Raw genomic sequence first — 18485 nt, forward strand, 5'->3', positions numbered from 1 at the left:
TATCCAACCAAAAGCACAGAGACCCAAATAATGGTGAACTACGCCTTCATTACTGCGAGACTTTAAAACTCTATAAACGTACACTCAGAACCAAAAAAGCACAGTACAACAGCAAGCAGCTGACACTAATTGAGGAGTCCATAAACACAAACAACTTTTGGCAAAATTGGAAAAAACTAAAAAAATCTAAACAAGAGGAATTAGCGATACAAAATGGTGACATATGGACAACCCATTTCAAAACACTCTACAACACCGTTCAAATTGACACAAACGCAGAACAACGCCAAATCCATGAGAAGTTGAATGGATTAGAAAAAGCTATAAAGGACAATCAAAACCCATTGGACTCCCCAATTACTGACCAGGAGCTCTATAAGAAACTTCAGGCTCTCAAATTTAAAAAGGCATGCGGACCTGATGGCATCCTAAATGAGATGCTCAAACTCACTAGTGCAAAATTTCAATTGGCTATATTAAAACTGTTTAATTTGATCCTGAGTGTAGGTTATTTCCCTGACATCTGGAATCAAGGACTCATAACCCCAATCTTTAAGAACGGAGACAAATTTGACCGTAACAATTACAGAGGCATTTGTGTGAACAGTAACCTGGGGAAGGTTTTGTGTAGTATCATCAATGTAAGAGTTCTAAACTTCCTCAATAAGCACAATGTCTTGAGTAAAAGCCAAATTGGATTTATACCAAAACATCGCACAACTGATCATATTTACACCTTACACACCCTGATAGATAAACATGTCCACCAAAATAATACCAAAATATACGCTTGCTTTATCGACTTCCAAAAAGCATTTGATTCTATTTGGCATACAGGACTGTTCTACAAAGTTATTGAAAGTGGTGTAGGGGGTAAAACATATGACATAATTAAATCAATGTATACTGGCAATACGTGCAGCATTAAAATTGGTAAGAAAAGAACAGAATTCTTTAACCAGGGGCGGGGCCTTCGTCAGGGTTGCAATCTGAGCCCTGCACTATTCAATATTTACATTAACGAATTGGCCACTATTCTAGAAAAATCCTCAGCCCCAGGTGTTAGTCTCCACAATTCAGAAGTTAAATGCCTACTCTTCGCAGATGACCTATGCCTGATGTCACCCACAGCACCTGGCCTACAGCAGAGCCTGGACCTGCTAGAGCAGTACTGCCAGACCTGGGCCCTGGCAGTAAACCCCAAAAAGACTAAAATAATGATTTTCCAGAGAAGATCCAGATCTCAGGGAATTAGACCAAAGTTCTCAATTGGTACAAAATATATAGAGTACTGTACACACTACAATTACTTAGGTTTAAAAATAAGCTCAACTGGACACCTTAATGAGGCAGTGAATGAACTGAGAGAGAAAGCACGCAGGGCATTCTACGCCATTAAAAAGCAGATTCAAATTGAAATACCTATTAAAATTTGGCTAAAACTAATTGAATATGTCATTGAACCAATTGCACTTTATGGCAGCGAGGTGTGGGGTCCACTTGCAAAACAAGATTTCATCAAATGGGACAAACACCCCATTGAAACCCTACATGCAGAGTTCTGTAAGATTCTCCTACGTGTCCAGAGGAAAACTACAAACAATGCATGCAGGGCAGAATTAGGCCAATATCCACTAATAATAAAAACTCAAAAAAGAGCAATTAAGTTTTGGAAACATCTAAAATACAGTGACCCCCTCTCATATCATTACCAAGCCCTGCAATGCCAAGAGCTGAGCAAAGAAAAGAGTCCCCTCATCCAGCTGGTCCTGGGGCTGAGTTCACAAACCTGTTCTACTAACACACTGAAGCCTCAGGACCAGAACATCCAATCAATCAGAATAAACCAAATTACAACACAGTCAAAACAAAACTACATTGCTTATTGGGAAACACAAGCACAAACACAAAGCAAAATGCAGTGCTATCTGGCCCTAAATCGACAGTACACTATGGCTAAATATTTGACCATGGTTACTGATCAAAACCTTAGAAAAACCTTGACAAAGTACAGGCTCAGTGAGCACAGCCTTGCCATTGAGAAGGGTAGACACAGGAAAACCTGGCTCCCTGTAGAGGAAAGGCTGTGCAACCACTGCACCACAGCAGAACCTGAGACGGAGCTGCATTTCCTGACAAAATGTCAAAAATATAAAACAATTAGAGAGTGTCATTTCCCCAAATTTGAAACCCTTATTCAAGGTTTCACAGACCTCTCTGATGAGGATAGGCTACCCGTCCTGTTGGGGAGGACGCAGAGAGCTGTGGGTTGGCAGCGCACTACATTGCTGCGTGCCATAAGTTGAGGGACAGTGTCTGACAGACCAATAAACCTGCACATGTCCTCTACTGTATGATCATTGTTATTGTTGAATGTGTTGGTTATTTTGACCCTTGGTTATTGTTGTTACTGTTGTCCCGTTGACAATATTTGATTCTCATTTTTATTTATTTTTATATTGTAAATATCCCAAATAAGCTTTGGCAATATGTATATTGTTACGTCATGCCAATAAAGCGAATTGAATTGAATTGAATTGAGAGAGAGGGTAGAGAGAGAGAGAGAGAGGGTAGAGAGAGAGAGAGAGAGGGTAGAGAGAGAGAGAGAGAGAGGGTAGAGAGAGAGAGAGGGTAGAGAGAGAGAGAGAGGGTAGAGAGAGAGAGAGAGAGAGGGTAGAGAGAGAGAGAGAGGGTAGAGAGAGAGAGAGGGTAGAGAGAGAGAGGGTAGAGAGATCATGAGAAAACAAAAATGATAATTACTTGACACATTGGAAAGAATTAACAAAAGAACTGAGCAAATTATGAATATAATAACTATAATAGAATGCTATTTGGCCCTAAACAGAGAGTACACAGTGAAAGAATTCCTGAACACTGTGACTGACGCAAAATGAAGGAAAAGCTTTGACTATGTACAGACTCAGTGAGTATAGCCTTGCTTTTGTGAATGGCCGCCATAGCCTGTCTTCTCGAGAGCCAGGTCTGCCTATGTGCACACTGCCCACAAAACCGAGCTGCACTTCCTAACCTCCTTACCAAATATATGACCAGAGACAGATATTTCCCTTAGATTACACAGACCCACAAAGAATTTGAAAACAAATCCAATCTTGATAAACTCCCATATATTTTAGGTGAAGTACCACAGTGTGCCACCACAGCAGCAAGATTTGTGACCTGTTGCCACAAGAAAAGGGTAACCAGCGGAGCACAAACACTATTGTAAATACAACCTATATTTATCTGTTTATTTACTTTCCTTTTAATACTTCAACTATTTTCACATTGTTACAACACTGTTCAAATAATATAACATTTGAAATGTCTATATTCTTAAAAAGAAAGTGAGTGTAATGTTCATTTTTGATTGTTAAATTCCCTTGGTTATTTCCTATTATTTCACTTGCTTTGGCAATGTAAACATATGTTTCCTATGCCAATAAAGCCCTTAGAATTTAATTGAAATGTTTTTGAAAGGGTAGAGACACGAGCTATAGGGTAGAGAGGGAGAGAGGGGGTAGAGAGAAAGAGCTAACCACTTCTGGGAAAATTGGAAAACACTAAACAAACATGAAGAATTATCTATCCAAAATGGAGATCTGGGTAAACCACTTTCTAATCTTTTTGGCTCTATAACAAAGAACAAACAGCAAAAACATATACATGATCAAATACAAATCTTAGAATCAACTATTAAAGGCTACCCGGAACCCACTGGATTCTCCAATTACCTTGAATGAACTACAGGACAAAATAAAAACCCTCCCAATCCAAAAAGGCCTGTGGTGTTGATGGTATCCTCAATGAAATTATAAAATATACAGACAACGAATTCCAATTGGCTACACTAAAACATCATCCTTAGCTCTGGCATCTTCCCCGATATTTGGAACCAAGGACTGATCACCCCAATCCACAAAAGTCGAGACAAATTTGACCCCAATAACTACCGTGGGATATGCGTCAACAGCAACCTTGGGAAAATCCTCTGCATTATCATTAACAGCAGACTCGTACATTTCCTCAGTGAAAACAATGTACTGAGCAAATGTCAAATTGGCTTTTTACCAAATGATCATACAACAGACCACGTATTCACCCTGCACACCCTAATTGACAAACCAAACAAAGGCAAAGTCTTCTCACGCTTTGTTGATTTAAAAAAAGCCTTCGACTCAATTTGGCATGAGGGTCTGCTATAGAGAGAGAGGTAGAGAGAGAGGGGGTAGAGAGAGCGAGAGAAAAAGAGAGTTGTAGGACAATCAGCCGACACACAAATGAAGACAGACGAGATCATGAGAGGAGGTCTTCAATGTGCTCTGAGAAAAGGGGTGAGATGGAAACTTGAGCTGTACAGGGCCTCTGAATGATGAGCCTGTGTCCTGTAGAGCAGAACGAAACAAGCTACGGCTTCTTTTGTTACTCCCCATGACACCACAGAAATAGATCATGTCTTGTTACTCTTCAGTGGCTTTGCTTTCCTATGCCCCGTCTCTTCATCCTGGCTCAACTAAATACACTGAATTGGGAAATTGGCCATTATCTTCCAAGAATTCAAAAAAAAAAGAATGACCTTGACGTAGGACTTCTCTGTGTCCACCAGCTCCTGGATGACCTTGCTGAGCCTCTCGGTGGCGCTCATGTGTCTGGGGCAGGTTCTGAGCAGGGTGGGCTCGGCCCCTGGGTTCGGGGGGTCTTTGTGGCCCTCCATCAGGCCCTCGGAGCCCTCTTGGAAGGTGTGGTACAGCGTCTCCACGCTCTGCAGGGAGCGATAGAGAGACAGAGCTGTTAGGAACCACAGGAGTACATTAACATGTAGACACAAAGCTTATTAGGATCACAAGGACTTTTGTTAATACATCAATCAAAAAACAATATCCCCGTCAATCAGCACAGTATCACAGAGTGCTGTCATCAGCTCCTGTAGCTCTACAGTATCACAGAGTGCTGTCATCAGCTCCTGTAGCTCTACAGTATCACAGAGTGCTGTCATCAGCTCCTGTAGCTCTACAGTATCACAGAGTGCTGTCATCAGCTCCTGTAGCTCTACAGTATCACAGAGTGCTGTCATCAGCTCCTGTAGCTCTACAGTATCACAGAGTGCTGTCATCAGCTCCTGTAGCTCTACAGTATCACAGAGTGCTGTCATCAGCTCCTGTAGCTCTACAGTATCACAGGCTGCTCTCCACTGCAGAGGAGCTGCCAACATGCCTTGCAAAACATCTACTCAGAACTATCGCTGTGTGTGTGTGTGTGTGTGTGTGTGTGTGTGTGTGTGTGTGTGTGTGTATATAGACACTGCAAGAGAACGTGGTTTTGAGTGAGAGAGACACTGATCGTTACACAAGCAATTCTCAGAAAATAGCCTGCCTGTCACCATCCATATTGCACAGCACACACACACACACACACACACACACACACACACACCACACACACACACACACACACACACACACACACACACACACACACACACCAAATGGATTAACAGCCCTCACAGTAAAACAACCCAGCAGAACCCAGATAGTGTGGCCTATACCAGAGAGACAGGGGACAAATCAAGTCCTCTATTAAGCTAAGCCAGTAGCGCATCAGGTAATTAGAAACCGGGTGGTTCGAGCCCTGAATGCTGATTGGCTGAAAGTTGTGGTATATCAGACCATATACCACGGGTATGACAAAACATTTGCCTTTACTGTTCTAATTACATTAGTACCCGGTTTATAATAGCAATAAAGCACCTCGGGAGTTTGAGGTAGTTGGCCGATATACCACGGCTAAGGGCTGTATCCAGGCACTCAGCGTTGTGTCATGCGGAGAACAGCTCTTAGCCGTGGTATAATGGCCATATAACTAATACACACACACACACCCTGGGCCTTATTGCTTAATTATAGCATGGTTACTCAGGAGGGTGCCAAAGCAGCTTCCATACTAATCTGTAGGCAGGACAGAACTAGGCAGCACTGTGAGAGCAGCATGGCTGCTTCCCATCAGGCCCCCACTGATGGGAATGGGATTCAGGCTAGGAGTAGGCTAGGCTTGGCTGGCCTCTAGACACGACCACCCAGACAGCAGGTCTAGGTCTCCGCGTGAGCTAGGATAATTACAGAGACTAAGCTGACCCACTGTGTTAACACACTGAAGGCTGTATACTGTAGATGCACAAAAGAACAGACGCAGGCAAGCATCGGCATCCACACACACACACACACTGAATGTAGTGAATATTTTTCACCCACACACTATCACAGACAAAAGCTTCTCCATATCGCAGCTGAAAAGGCTATGAGACCAACTCAAGGAGGGAAAATGGCTGACAGATATCTTGTTGACATATTAATCAGATACCCTGCGGCAGCTTCAGAGGCAAACTAGCCTCACACAGACAGATAACGTTAGTTTCTGAAGCCACACTCACAGAAGGATTCTCCCATTCTCGCAGCATGACTTTTCAGCAACCTAATACGGGCGACCTGTGAGAACGACTACGGGGGGGGGGGGTATGACTCAGAAGTCTCCCTGTCCCACACAACAATCTGACCAAGTCTGAGCCCAACGCCTGACGGCTAACCCAAATATCGAATCAATTAAGATCTGCGAACAGGCTGCTCGGGAGCCAAGGAGAGGGGGAGCCGGAAGCAGCCGGAGAATGGACAAGCACATCCGACAGCGCTAGTCTCAATTCTCCCTCCGTATTCTGGTTACGCTTGACAGCTCCTGCTACATCTGGGCTCCTCTCACAGTTTTAGCGCTTATACTATAGCCCGCTTACGTAACATAGGGAACCGACTGCTTTCTTCTGATTAAACAACCATGAAGCCTGTGGGGATTCTAAGAAGAATTAGCTAAATCCAATCCTGCCAATTAACCCATCTGCTCTCCCCGTTGTAAAGCCAGACATCTCCCTCTCCCCCACGAGGAATAGTTTTAACCTCTGTCACAACACCTACAGCCCTGAAACATGTTGAGCCCGAGGTTGATACCCATCGTCACACTTGAACAACTAGACAGTGAAAGGCTAAACCCCACTAAGGCTGTCCTTCCCTCTGGATGGTCATTTCTACTCTCAATCCCTCTCTGTCCTACTCACCATGAAGAGAAGTCTGTAGAGGAGCCTCCAAGCTGCTGTGGCCTGTCTCTGGGTCCTACAGGCCAGGTTACAGCCTTTCCTATGCAGCCTACCCGACCTGGACGCTGGCATCACGGCTGGACTGGACCTGACCACTAAAATGGCAATTAGTTGTTCTTGACTGGACAGTATTTGATAGTCCTAATCAGATCCTCGTTCTCTCTCCCTGCCTCCTCACATTCAGTATTCCCACACGCCGCCTCTTCCTCATTAGTGACTGAACCCCCCCTGTCTGTCACGTCTTCCCCCTCCTCCACCAGGCCAGGAGAAGCCTCACTCTACAGAACACCTCTCTCTACAGGGGTCAGGGGCCATTTGATGGGAGCTAGCCATTGATCCTGAGTCTAGAGGTTCTGTGAGCGTAGGCATTTGACTAAAAACTGCTGCCCGCACCAATCTGCATATCTATCAATCAGAGTGGACGGCCGGACCGAGCGGACAGTGCGAACGGAGGGGAATTCCTCCCTCGCTCTCTTTTTCTTTCTTTCTGTCTCTCTCACCCCATCTCTGGTCCACGTGACCCTTGTCAGCTTCCAGAGAGTATAATGCACAGGCCAGGCTGCCAGTGTCACCGGCCACGCTGCCACAGGCCTGAGGCCTGGCCTCTCAATGCAGCAACACAATGAGGACTCTTCTGGCCCGCCAACCTCACTGTTGCACCGTCACACGGTCAGGAATAGCGGTGTCTGTTCAACAGGCCAGAGGCATTCATCTACACTGACAACACAGGCCACGCTGAAGGAAAAAGATGTGGCCCTCGAATGAACAATTGTGGGTGCTTTTCAACAAAAACATGAGTCCAAGCCTATGTTAAGGAGATATGCTTCCTGGTAAACAACATCGTACCGAGGGGCGTCCTGCTGCTGGGTCTGCTGTTTGCAGACAAAGCCGAGTGACAACTAGCTGATTGTTCCAAATCTAATCCAGGACTGGAAGCTTAGGCCTGTGTGGGCAGACCATTCCAACAACACAATTAACTAGCCTAACTACGGTCTCAGTATAGAAACAACAAATTACATTAGAATCCACTACCTCCCCAGCCCTTGAAGTGAACAGCAGCAGAAATGTGTGTCAGAATGTCTGAAAGTGTGTGGATAACTTCACTAAACATTTAACACTGGAAACATTTGGCTGATATTTATTTGGGTATTGTTTATGTGAAATCCTAGGCGTGTTGACATGGGAGATGACAGAAGGAGCGATTTGTGGAGAGATTACCGCTCCTGCTTGACGTGCCAACAGTGCGATTATCCAGTCTGGTATTTTCCACCCACGGGCAAGGTAACTCTCACACACACACACACACACACACACACACACACACACACACACACACACACACACACACACACACACACACACACACCTCTTCTGCTCCCTCGTACACCCAGTGGCAGCCAAAAACATCCAAGAGTCTCCTAATCCAAGGTCAAAGGGCCGCTTCAACCCCGGGCCTCCACTGACATCCTATTCAAATAGTACTCAAATACATTGAGGTTAGAAACAAACAAGAGCTGTCAAACAGTTGAGTGAAGCCGGATACTGTCCATTCTCCCTTATCTCTGCCAGACATTAAAATAGAGTCATTAAAAGCAGTGTGCTCAGCCTACTTTAAGAGATGAATCGCTTTCAAATTAAAGAAAAGAATCCTCCCGGCACCAAAAGACTTTCTCTTTAAGAAAATAAACAATCACAAATGGAAAGTCTAAAGTGTAAAGCCAGGGATAAAATATGGGGCGTCCCTCGGGCCGGCTCAGCCCATTGCTCAAATGAGAGTGTCCTGTCACACCACAGTAAGGGTCTAACAGAGGCTGATTCATCCCTCAGGTTAGGCCTATTGTGCAACGTTGCCATCCGCTTTTTAAAGCTCAATAAATAGAGTTTCCCATAAATCAAACAGGGAGGGAGGACCCCAGTCTTCTATTCCCATTGGACACTTTATTTTTCACTCTAAACAACTATTATTCCACCGGTTCTTCATAGTGCGTGGAATACTTCAGAGTACGTGGGAGACTTCAGAGTGCGTGTTTCATGATAAGTCCCCATAGGGGTGTTACACCCGCCCCATAGATAACATCAATATCAAATGACAGCAGAGGAAAGGTAGCATAGCAGCAAACCACTTCCCTCAACATGAAACCAGGCCCAATCAAATGACAGCAGAGGAAAGGTAGCATAGCAGCAAACCACTTCCCTCAACATTAAACCAGTCGGGAGCAGTCAGTGATGGGTAAACCTTCCCCTAGCCACATGACCTGGTGCCCGGATAGAAAATGTAGCTGGGTGATAGCAAACACTCCCTACCACTGGTCCAGAAACCTGATAACATCTGACTGAACATCTAGCAGGCCACGGAAAGGACAGATTCTGATATAAAGCAAAAGCATTAAAAAAATAAAAGCCAAGTCAACCCTCCAGAGACAGGCTGGACAACCAGGTGGACTGAGTACAATAAATAATACTAGAGCGTAAGAAGAGTGACAGTGACTCAGTTGTAGCAGCACACCCTCAAGACCTACTGCAGTATGACAGTGAATTGACCATTTCTCCCATGGGGAGCTGCTACATGTACTGTATACAACATACTTAATTATAAACTGGTTGGTTCGAGCCCTGAATGCAGATTGGCTGACAGCCGTGGTATATCAGACCGTATATCACGGGTATGACAAAACATTTATTTTTACTGCTCTAATTACATTGGTAACCAGTTAATAATAGCAATACGGCATCTCAGGAGTTTGTGGTATATGGCCAATATACCATGGCTAAGGGCTGTATCCAGGCACTCTGCGTTGCGTCGTGGCTAAGAACAGCCCTTAGCCGTGGTATATTGGCCATATACCACGCCCCCTCATACCCTGACTACACCGTTCGCGTCGCGTGCGCGAGCGTTGCAAAATACATTTTGAAATCTATGTTATTCAAGCGTCTGCGTTGCCAAGGGCTAAAATAGAACTCCTTTCTATTTCTGATGCAGATCGCACTGGAAGTCCTGCCTCTCCCATCTCATTGGTTTATAGAAGCAGGTACCCACGTGCCATCTCATTGGTTATACCCACGTGGGTGATTGAAAGACGAACTGTTTTGCCGGTTGTCGTGGTAATACTATGAAAGTGTAGATGCCAATCACCATATAAGTTCAAAGAAGAAAAAGCCTGGAAGGAGGAGAGATGACTAGAAACGATTCGGTTGGCCGTTTCATGTGTGGATTAATTGTCAGAGTAGAGGACCTTGTGCTTTTCAGGTAAAATAACAACTCAATGTTTATATCCCAGGACAAATTAGCTAGCAACAGCAAGCTAGCTCAATAGGACAAATTAGCTAGCAAGTGCAAGCCAACTAGCTAAATCGCCATAAATATTGAATGCTTTTCGATCTGTCCCCAAATTAATGTAATTGGTTCAGAGTTTGTTTTGATATTTTAACCTGCGTGTCGTGATCACGTTTGGTGTGGGGGGACAAAATACATTTATGCACGATGGCGCATGATGGCGCATGATGGCACACGCGCGCAGCCGGTTTGGGTTCCGTGTCAGGCCTTATTGCTTAAATGAATCATTAGTAGAGGCAGGTTGGACAAACAGGGAAGTGTCAGCACATAAAAACATTGACACCTACTAACACTATGTGACCTGTCCTAAACATACTAACTGAAATATACCCTGGTCAAACAACTACAAAGGGTTGGGTTACCAGGAGTCCAGTGCGTGGGCCGGGTACCGTAGGTTTCTCACAGGCCACACATCCAGCCATGTCGTCCAGCAGCAGGTCCAGCTTGTCTTTAAACAGCTGTCTGAGGGTGAGCAGCGCCGAGCCCAGAAACAGATCCTTCTCCTCGGCCTCACAGCCACCTGACCAAAACCAGCACATGGCCAGCATGGAGCACAGGGCCTGGGCTGGGGACTGGTCCCTGATGAACAGCTGGATCAGGGTGGTGAGGTAGACGCAGGGCCTGGCCTCTTCCTCCTTCTCCTCCGCTCCCCTCCTCCTCTCAGCAATCAATCCTCCACTCGTCCCTGAGCCATGGTATAGGGCTGCCATTCCAACGCACACCAGCTCGCCTCTTCTTCTCCTCCTCCTCCGGCGAGCCCTCTAAGCCTCTCTCGATAGGTCTATCCCTCCTCTCCCTCGGTCTATCTGCATTGGGGCCGCTCCAGACGCTGGGGCCACTTCCCAGCAATAAGCCCAGATTATTAGGCTAGTCACAGCCATATGGTGACTGATAGACTTAGTCATCATTACCGCCGCCCACTACACCCCCTCCAATAGGCAGGTCCTGGAGGAGGGACTGGGATCGTGGGAATTTCCCAAGGAGGAGGTAAGTAGGTGGGAGAAGTTTAACGAGGCTGTAGGTCTTTCTTTCTAGTGTCCATTGGTCTTTGCTGGCTGTTGTGGTTCAAAAGCCGTAAAGAGGAGAGTAGTAATAACGCAGTAATTGGAGAGCATGTCTCACCTCTCACATTCACACAGTTTAAAAAGGTGATGAAAACGCCTTTCAGACGTTCTTCGCCTAGAACCAAGAACAGAGCAACGGATTTCTTAACGGGTATAGCACCCAAAATACAAGCTGCCATTTACAGTACGCTGCCCAGTCAGTTCCTGTAAGGACCATTTGTGGATATCCCACAATCACTAAATCATTGGCGAATCAAACCAAGTAATTGGATTAGGGCTGACCCCATTCAGTCGACTGGTTGATTGTTTGGTTGGTCGATAGGATGTTGGTTGACAGATTTCTTTAGTCGAGCAGTAGAAAACGAATCATGGTGTACAAGACACCGGTCTGATTGGCGCCTGTCTGAGTGGACTGATCCATTGTGGAGGCCGTGGGGGTGGCACAGTCCATCACTCTAAGACATGTGCTACTGAAATTGTATATGGTTATATTACATCGGAACAATGGTGCAACAGAAATGGCTGTAATTATGTCGCAGCTTCAGCAACAAGCACAGCGCTATAAACACTGTTGATGTGTGGTGGTCGCTGCAGCATGGAGGAGAGAGAGACAATGGGTGCTAGTCACACAGTCACTCACTGTCTTTTTTTAAACACAGCGCAGCAAGTCTGAGCCACGCGGCACGATCAAATCAATTGCGGTCGGACTCCCACTAGTCATTTGTGTGTGTAAATGATTGAATCACACAGTGTGCTTAAAGCATCAGACAAGCTCAGTGAATAGAGCTAAATGTGATTAAAACACATAGGATGTGTCTATATGGAAAAATACATGTAAAAAAAAAAAAAAAAAACAAGAACAGAACTTTGTTTTTGTCTGGCACAGCCCTACTTTGGATATTGGCGGCGAGCGAGGCTACAGTAATGGAAGGATGTGGTTACTGCTCTATGCACTGTCAAATCCCTCTTAGTTAACGGTTGGAGGAAGTTAAGGAGCTTACTCTACTCAGCCAGTTGGCAAATGGTATGTGTAGCACAACAACTTCATGCCATTGCCAGCCATTTCATACAGTTGTACAGCTCCTGTTGTGAGTTATGAGGTTGACTACACACCTTCATGGAGCTGTAAAACTATCACGAGGACTGTGCACTAGAACCTAACGCACTAGAACCTAACGCGACGTCCTAAATAATAAGGTGACTGTCCGAGGCTAAATCATTCCATAAGGAGCAATTTGATGAAAGAAACATGGTAGTCTAGTACCCAATGAAATCGTACTGGTAAACTACCCCAACCTCACAAGGTCCAATAAGAAACATTAAACTGGTATTAATGACTACAACAACCGGTAAATGTGGTTTAAAAATAGTTTTTGTTGTGTCATGGTGTTGATGTAAACAGCATCGCTGTAGCAGAAGTATCCACAGTGAGGGAAAAAAGTAGTTGATCCCCTGCTGATTTTGTATGTTTGCCCACTGACAAAGAAATGATCAGTCTATAATTTTAATGGTAGGTTTATTTGAACAGTGAGAGACAGAATAACAACAAAAAAATCCAGAAAAACGCATGTCAAAAATGTTATCAATTGATTTGCATTTTAATGAGTGAAATAAGTATTTGACCCCTCTGCAAAACATGACTTAGTACTTGGTGGCAAAACCCTTGTTGGCAATCACAGAGGTCAGACGTTTCTTGTAGTTGGCACACATCTCAGGAGGGATTTTGTCCCACTCCTCTTTGCAGATCTTCTCCAAGTCATTAAGGTTTCGAGGCTGACGTTTGGCAACTCGAACCTTCAGCTCCCTCCACAGATTTTGTATGGGATTAAGGTCTGGAGACTGGCTAGGCCACTCCAGGACCTTAATGTGCTGCTTCTTGAGCCACCCCTTTGTTGCCTTGGCCGTGTGTTTTGGATCATTGTCATGCTGGAATACCCATCCACGACCCATTTTCAATGCCCTGGCTGAGGGAAGGAGGTTCTCACCCAAGATTTGACGGTACATGGCCCCGTCCATCGTCCCTTTGATGCGGTGAAGTTGTCCTGTCCCCTTAGCAGAAAAACACCCCCAAAGCATAATGTTTCCACCTCCATGTTTGACGGTGGGGATGGTGTTCTTGGGGTCATAGGCAGCATTCCTCCTCCTCCAAACACGGCGAGTTGAGTTGATGCCAAAGAGCTCCATTTTGGTCTCATCTGACTACAACACTTTCACCCAGTTGTCCTCTGAATCATTCAGATGTTCATTGGCAAACTTCAGACAGGCATGTATATACGCTTTCTTGAGCAGGGGGACCTTGCGGGTGCTGCAGGATTTCAGTCCTTCACGGCGTAGTGTGTTACCAATTGTTTTCTTGGTGACTATGGTCCCATCATTGACAAGATCCTCCCGTGTAGTTCAGGGCTGATTCCTCACCGTTCTCATGATCATTGCAACTCCACGAGGTGAGATCTTGCATGGAGCCCCAAGCCGAGGAAGATTGACAGTTCTTTTATGTTTCTTCCATTTGCGAATAATCGCACCAACTGTTGTCACCTTCTCACCAAGCTGCTTGACGATGGTCTTGTAGCCCATTCCAGCCTTGTGTAGGTCTACAATCTTGTCCCTGACATCCTTGGAGAGCTCTTTGGTCTTGGCCATGGTGGAGAGTTTGGAATCTGATTGATTGATTGCTTCTGTGGACAGGTGTCTTTTATACAGGTAACAAACAGATTAGGAGCACTCCCTTTAAGAGTGTGCTCCTAATCTCAACTCGTTACCTGTATAAAAGACACCTGGGAGCCAGAAATCTTTCTGATTGAGAGGGGGTCAAATACTTATTTCCCTCATTAAAATGCAAATCAATTTATAACACTTTCGACATGCGTTTTCTGGATTTTTTTTGTTGTTATTCTGTCTCTCACTGTTCAAATAAACCTACCATTAAAATGATAGACTGATAATCAATTTGTCAGTGAGCAAACGTACAAAATCAGCAGGGGATCAAATACTTTTTTTCCCCTCACTGTAGGTGGTATTCGGTGTCAGGTAGAGGTGTGCTGCTGCTGTGTGGGCTGGCCCAGGATGTCAGTCTGCTCCAGGCCAGACTACCCCTTCCCTGGCCTCTCAGATCACCATCCCATCTGTCTACTGAGGAGGAGGGGGGGGGACATGGGACCTACAGTACCATACTACTGGGGGGGGACCAATAGTATTAGCAACAGGTCCCCAAACAACAACAACTTGGCAACGGGGAATCTCATGTAGTGTCAGAGAACTAGGGTAAATACTGAGTTAACTGTGCTTTGTAAAGCAGCTGCTCACCCTCTTAATATGAGAAAATTGGAAACCACTAGACCAATTAATCAAAGTCAGTCAGTGTTCCGCGGCAGACGATTACATGCTGTGACAAGAGGCTTGAAATGAGTCTTTCCTTCCCATCCATCTCCATTCAGTCACAGGCTGGCTGGCAGGCTGCGGTGGGCACTTAGTCTGCCTGAAACACAGGTGATTTTCTACCCATTGACTAGATTGATTTGCACAAACTGACTCTGGTAGCGAGGCGAAATTCCAACCGCTCTTGACAGCCATCAGATTTGCCACAACAAAATCTCACAGTGCTCGCTTTTACTGCATGTACCTATATGTCTCAGTATCTCTCGTTCACACAAGCATTCGATTGTACAAACACTCCTCCCCACACACACACACACACGCCCGCCCACACAGCCTCCGGTACCTCTCCACTGGTACAAAGACAAACACTGTGTCCGGTGCAGCAGCAGCCAGAGGTACTGCAGTGCAGATCCCAGTGCAGCGGGACTCATTCTTGTCACTGGGCAAACAGACAGAGCCGAGGAGCCCGTCTTCTCTAATCCACCTCTTCACTGACCTCAGACCTGGTTTTACAGAGACTTAACAGAGCCCACTGGGACATACTATACACTAAACCATATAGGCATGGTATCACTGTAATGTATAATGGAATAGTGTATTGGGGCAGTACATAGGGAACACATTGACAACCTGCTGTCTACAAGTGCTAGACACATGGGTGCAGGCAAATGGCCAGCCGAGATATTCAGTATTTCCAGCCAGTGTTTACAGTCTCGAAAGGGAGACTTTTAGGAGCATCAAACAGCATACAGATCGTTCTCTCTCCTCTGAGCTGCAATGTTATGTTTCAGTCCACTGAAGTGAGGATCATTAAAACCTGGCCCTCCAGATGACTGGTCTCATTAATGTAGCCCAATAACAAAGCTCGGCATAGATACTTTTCCCATCTCTAAATCTGTTTTATTACCATAATGCAGAAAGCTTTCCAACATGACGCATAAATACACTTTAATGACTTAAGTTATTATTTACATATATTAAAAAGAAAACTGACAATAACAAAAACTCCCTGGGACAAAAATAAACATGAATTGAATCATCACTGGACAGCAGCCATTTGCATACTTACAGTAGGAAAAGTGGAGCTGTGATGAAAGCTGAGGTGCACTAGCCGTCACCTAGCCTTTCCCCACTACAGAGATAACCTACAGTTCCCCTCCTTGACCAAGTCACTACGGAGTCCCAAAACCGAACGTGATCACACGACAAACTCTTTCAAATCAAAAAAAGGTAGGCTTGATTATAAAACGCTTACCAACAATTATTTACCAAGATAGGAAGGAACAACAACCTCAACACTAATCTACTGTTCTCATTCTAATACCTACAGAGAGAGAGCAGCCCTCACGTCTATTCTCCCTCTCTGCCAGGGGGTCGAGCCACAGAGCTAGCAGAGGGCCAGGCTTTGAGGTTCAGTACCATGCCTCTGCTGCTTCTACTGAGGGCTAGGACCCAACATGGCCAACCCTGAGTCTGTCATTAAAACTTCCTGCTATTCTGGGTGTCTATCTAGGGTGTTGGGGCCTCAGACAATGACAGAGTGAAGGTTAGTAGCAGGCAGAGGGAGTGTTGACAGTATGGGCGTTAGACTGAGACAAAGGGCCTCTCTCTCGGAGTGTGACAGTAATAAGCTGTCTGTAGACGGGGGCCAGCGTAATTATATAGAGATCTTTAAGAGTGGTGCCAAGACGTCTTCAGCCCCGCTGCCGCAGCTGTCCCTGATGAGGGGTGTCAAGCACACATTTATATATGCACAGCTCACACACTAATTTGGCACACATATATACTTTATTAGGTACACCCATCGAGTACCGGGTCAGACACCCTTTTGCCTCCGGAACAGCCTGAATTCTTCAGGGCGTGGATGCTGCAAGGTGTGGCGTTCAAATGTTGCTGAATTGGTACCAAGGGACCTAACATGTGCCAGGGAAACACTCCCCACGCCATTACACCACCGCCACCAGCATGTACCGTTGACACCAGACAGGATGGGTCCATGGACTCGTGATGCTTACTTCAAATCCTGACTCTGCCATCAGCATGACGCTGAACAGGAACCCGGGATTCGTCGGATCAGGCACTGTTTTTCCACTGCTCAATTGTCCAGTGTTGGTGATCGCGTGCCCACTGGAAGAGCTTCTTGTTGTTTTTAGCTGATAGGAGTGGAACCTAGTGTGGTCGTCTGCTGTGTAGGGGGTAGGGTCCCAAAGACCCTCCCCATTACTGATTAAGGGGACCTTAAGATTCATATGCTTGTCTCACTATTGTACTGTTGCTATGTGTCTGAACTCTGCCACTATACTTTGCACAAGCTATCTGTGCTAGTCTTCGAGGTTAAGCCCTAGCTGCTGCAAGAGTGTGCTAGGTGGGTGTCTGGTTTGGACATGTTGATCTTGTGTGACAGTGGACAATGCTAATGAATTTCAGAGAAGCTACTGTCCTAGGTTACTTTATAAAGGTAACCTCAGCTTATTGCTGCACACATACATTGACGTAGGCGATCACACCACCAGGGAGGGATCGCATGTATATAGTCAGCTGTGACCTTTGGTTGGTTGCAGAACTTACTCGGAGACATACCCGTTGTGTTTCTATTGTTAACTTCTGTCTGCAATTGCATTAATAAAGGTTTGATTGATTTACTTAAAGAAGATTTGGTCTGATTGCTGATTTCAACAATAAGCCAATGATTGACAAGGAACCTACCCCGACAGCTGCAATAGCCTATCCGTGACAAGGACCGAGGAGTTGCACGTTCCGAGGTGCCGTTCTGCACACCACTGTGGTACTGCGCCGTTACTTGCCCGTTTATGGCACACCTGTTAGCTTGGAGGATTCTTGCCATTCTCTTTCATCAACGAGCTGTTTTCACCCACAGGACTGCCGCTGACGGGATGTCTTTTGGGTTTGTCGCACCATTCTCTGTAAACCCTAGACACTGTCAGGACGCCGGCCGTTTCTGAGATAGTGGAACTGGCGCTCCTGGCACCGATGTTACCACACTCAAAGTCGCTTAGGTCACTCATTTTGCCCATTCTAACGTTCAATCGAACAGTAACTGAATGCCTCGATGCCCGTCTGCCTGCTTTATATCGCAAGCCACGGCCACGTGACTCACTGTCTGTAGGAGTGAACCATTTTCGTGAACGGGGCGGTGTACCTAATAAAGTGTGTACATTAGTAACTGTGTTTCAAAATTGCTTGGGGCCTGTAGTGTGTTGGTTCATGGTCTCAAAACTCTTGATTATTCTGTCTCCCCGGCTCTGTCTCTAGAGCTCTCCGACTTCCTCTCAGTATGTTTATGCCGACTCATTGATCCCAGTGTGGGCAGTGCCAGCGGCGCAGCATTCAATCTTACCTTGCTGTGTTGTACGGCCCTGTGGAGGGAGTGCTGGAGACTATTCTCCAGCCCAGAGCCTAGGGACTCACCAGGGACCTCTGGCACCAAGGACACATCTGAGGAGAGAGAGACACAAAGCAATGTTCAGTGGGTTTTTTTTAGTTAACCATCTTGGCCAATTCATACAAGCACTGCTAAGTGCTGTTGTCGTCGAGGCTAGTTCAGTCGTCGAGGCTA

At 45.6% G+C, this 18485-nt stretch overlaps 1 protein-coding gene across 7 annotated transcripts in view; it reads right to left on the reverse strand.

The window, feature by feature from the left end:
* Positions 1 to 18485, reverse strand: part of LOC106610786 (rho guanine nucleotide exchange factor TIAM2-like) — a 125240-nt gene that overhangs the window by 22955 nt on the left and 83800 nt on the right. For all 7 annotated transcript variants that reach the window (XM_045723425.1, XM_014210361.2, XM_045723426.1 and 4 more), the window contains 2 exons: positions 18267 to 18364; positions 4574 to 4759 (listed from right to left, as the gene is read on the reverse strand). In XM_045723425.1, coding sequence (XP_045579381.1) covers positions 4574 to 4759; positions 18267 to 18364 — 284 coding nt within the window. The remainder of the gene's footprint in view (positions 1 to 4573; positions 4760 to 18266; positions 18365 to 18485) is intronic.

Source organism: Salmo salar, chromosome ssa09 (assembly GCF_905237065.1).
Source record: "Salmo salar chromosome ssa09, Ssal_v3.1, whole genome shotgun sequence".
Classification (NCBI taxonomy): Eukaryota; Metazoa; Chordata; class Actinopteri; order Salmoniformes; family Salmonidae; genus Salmo; species Salmo salar.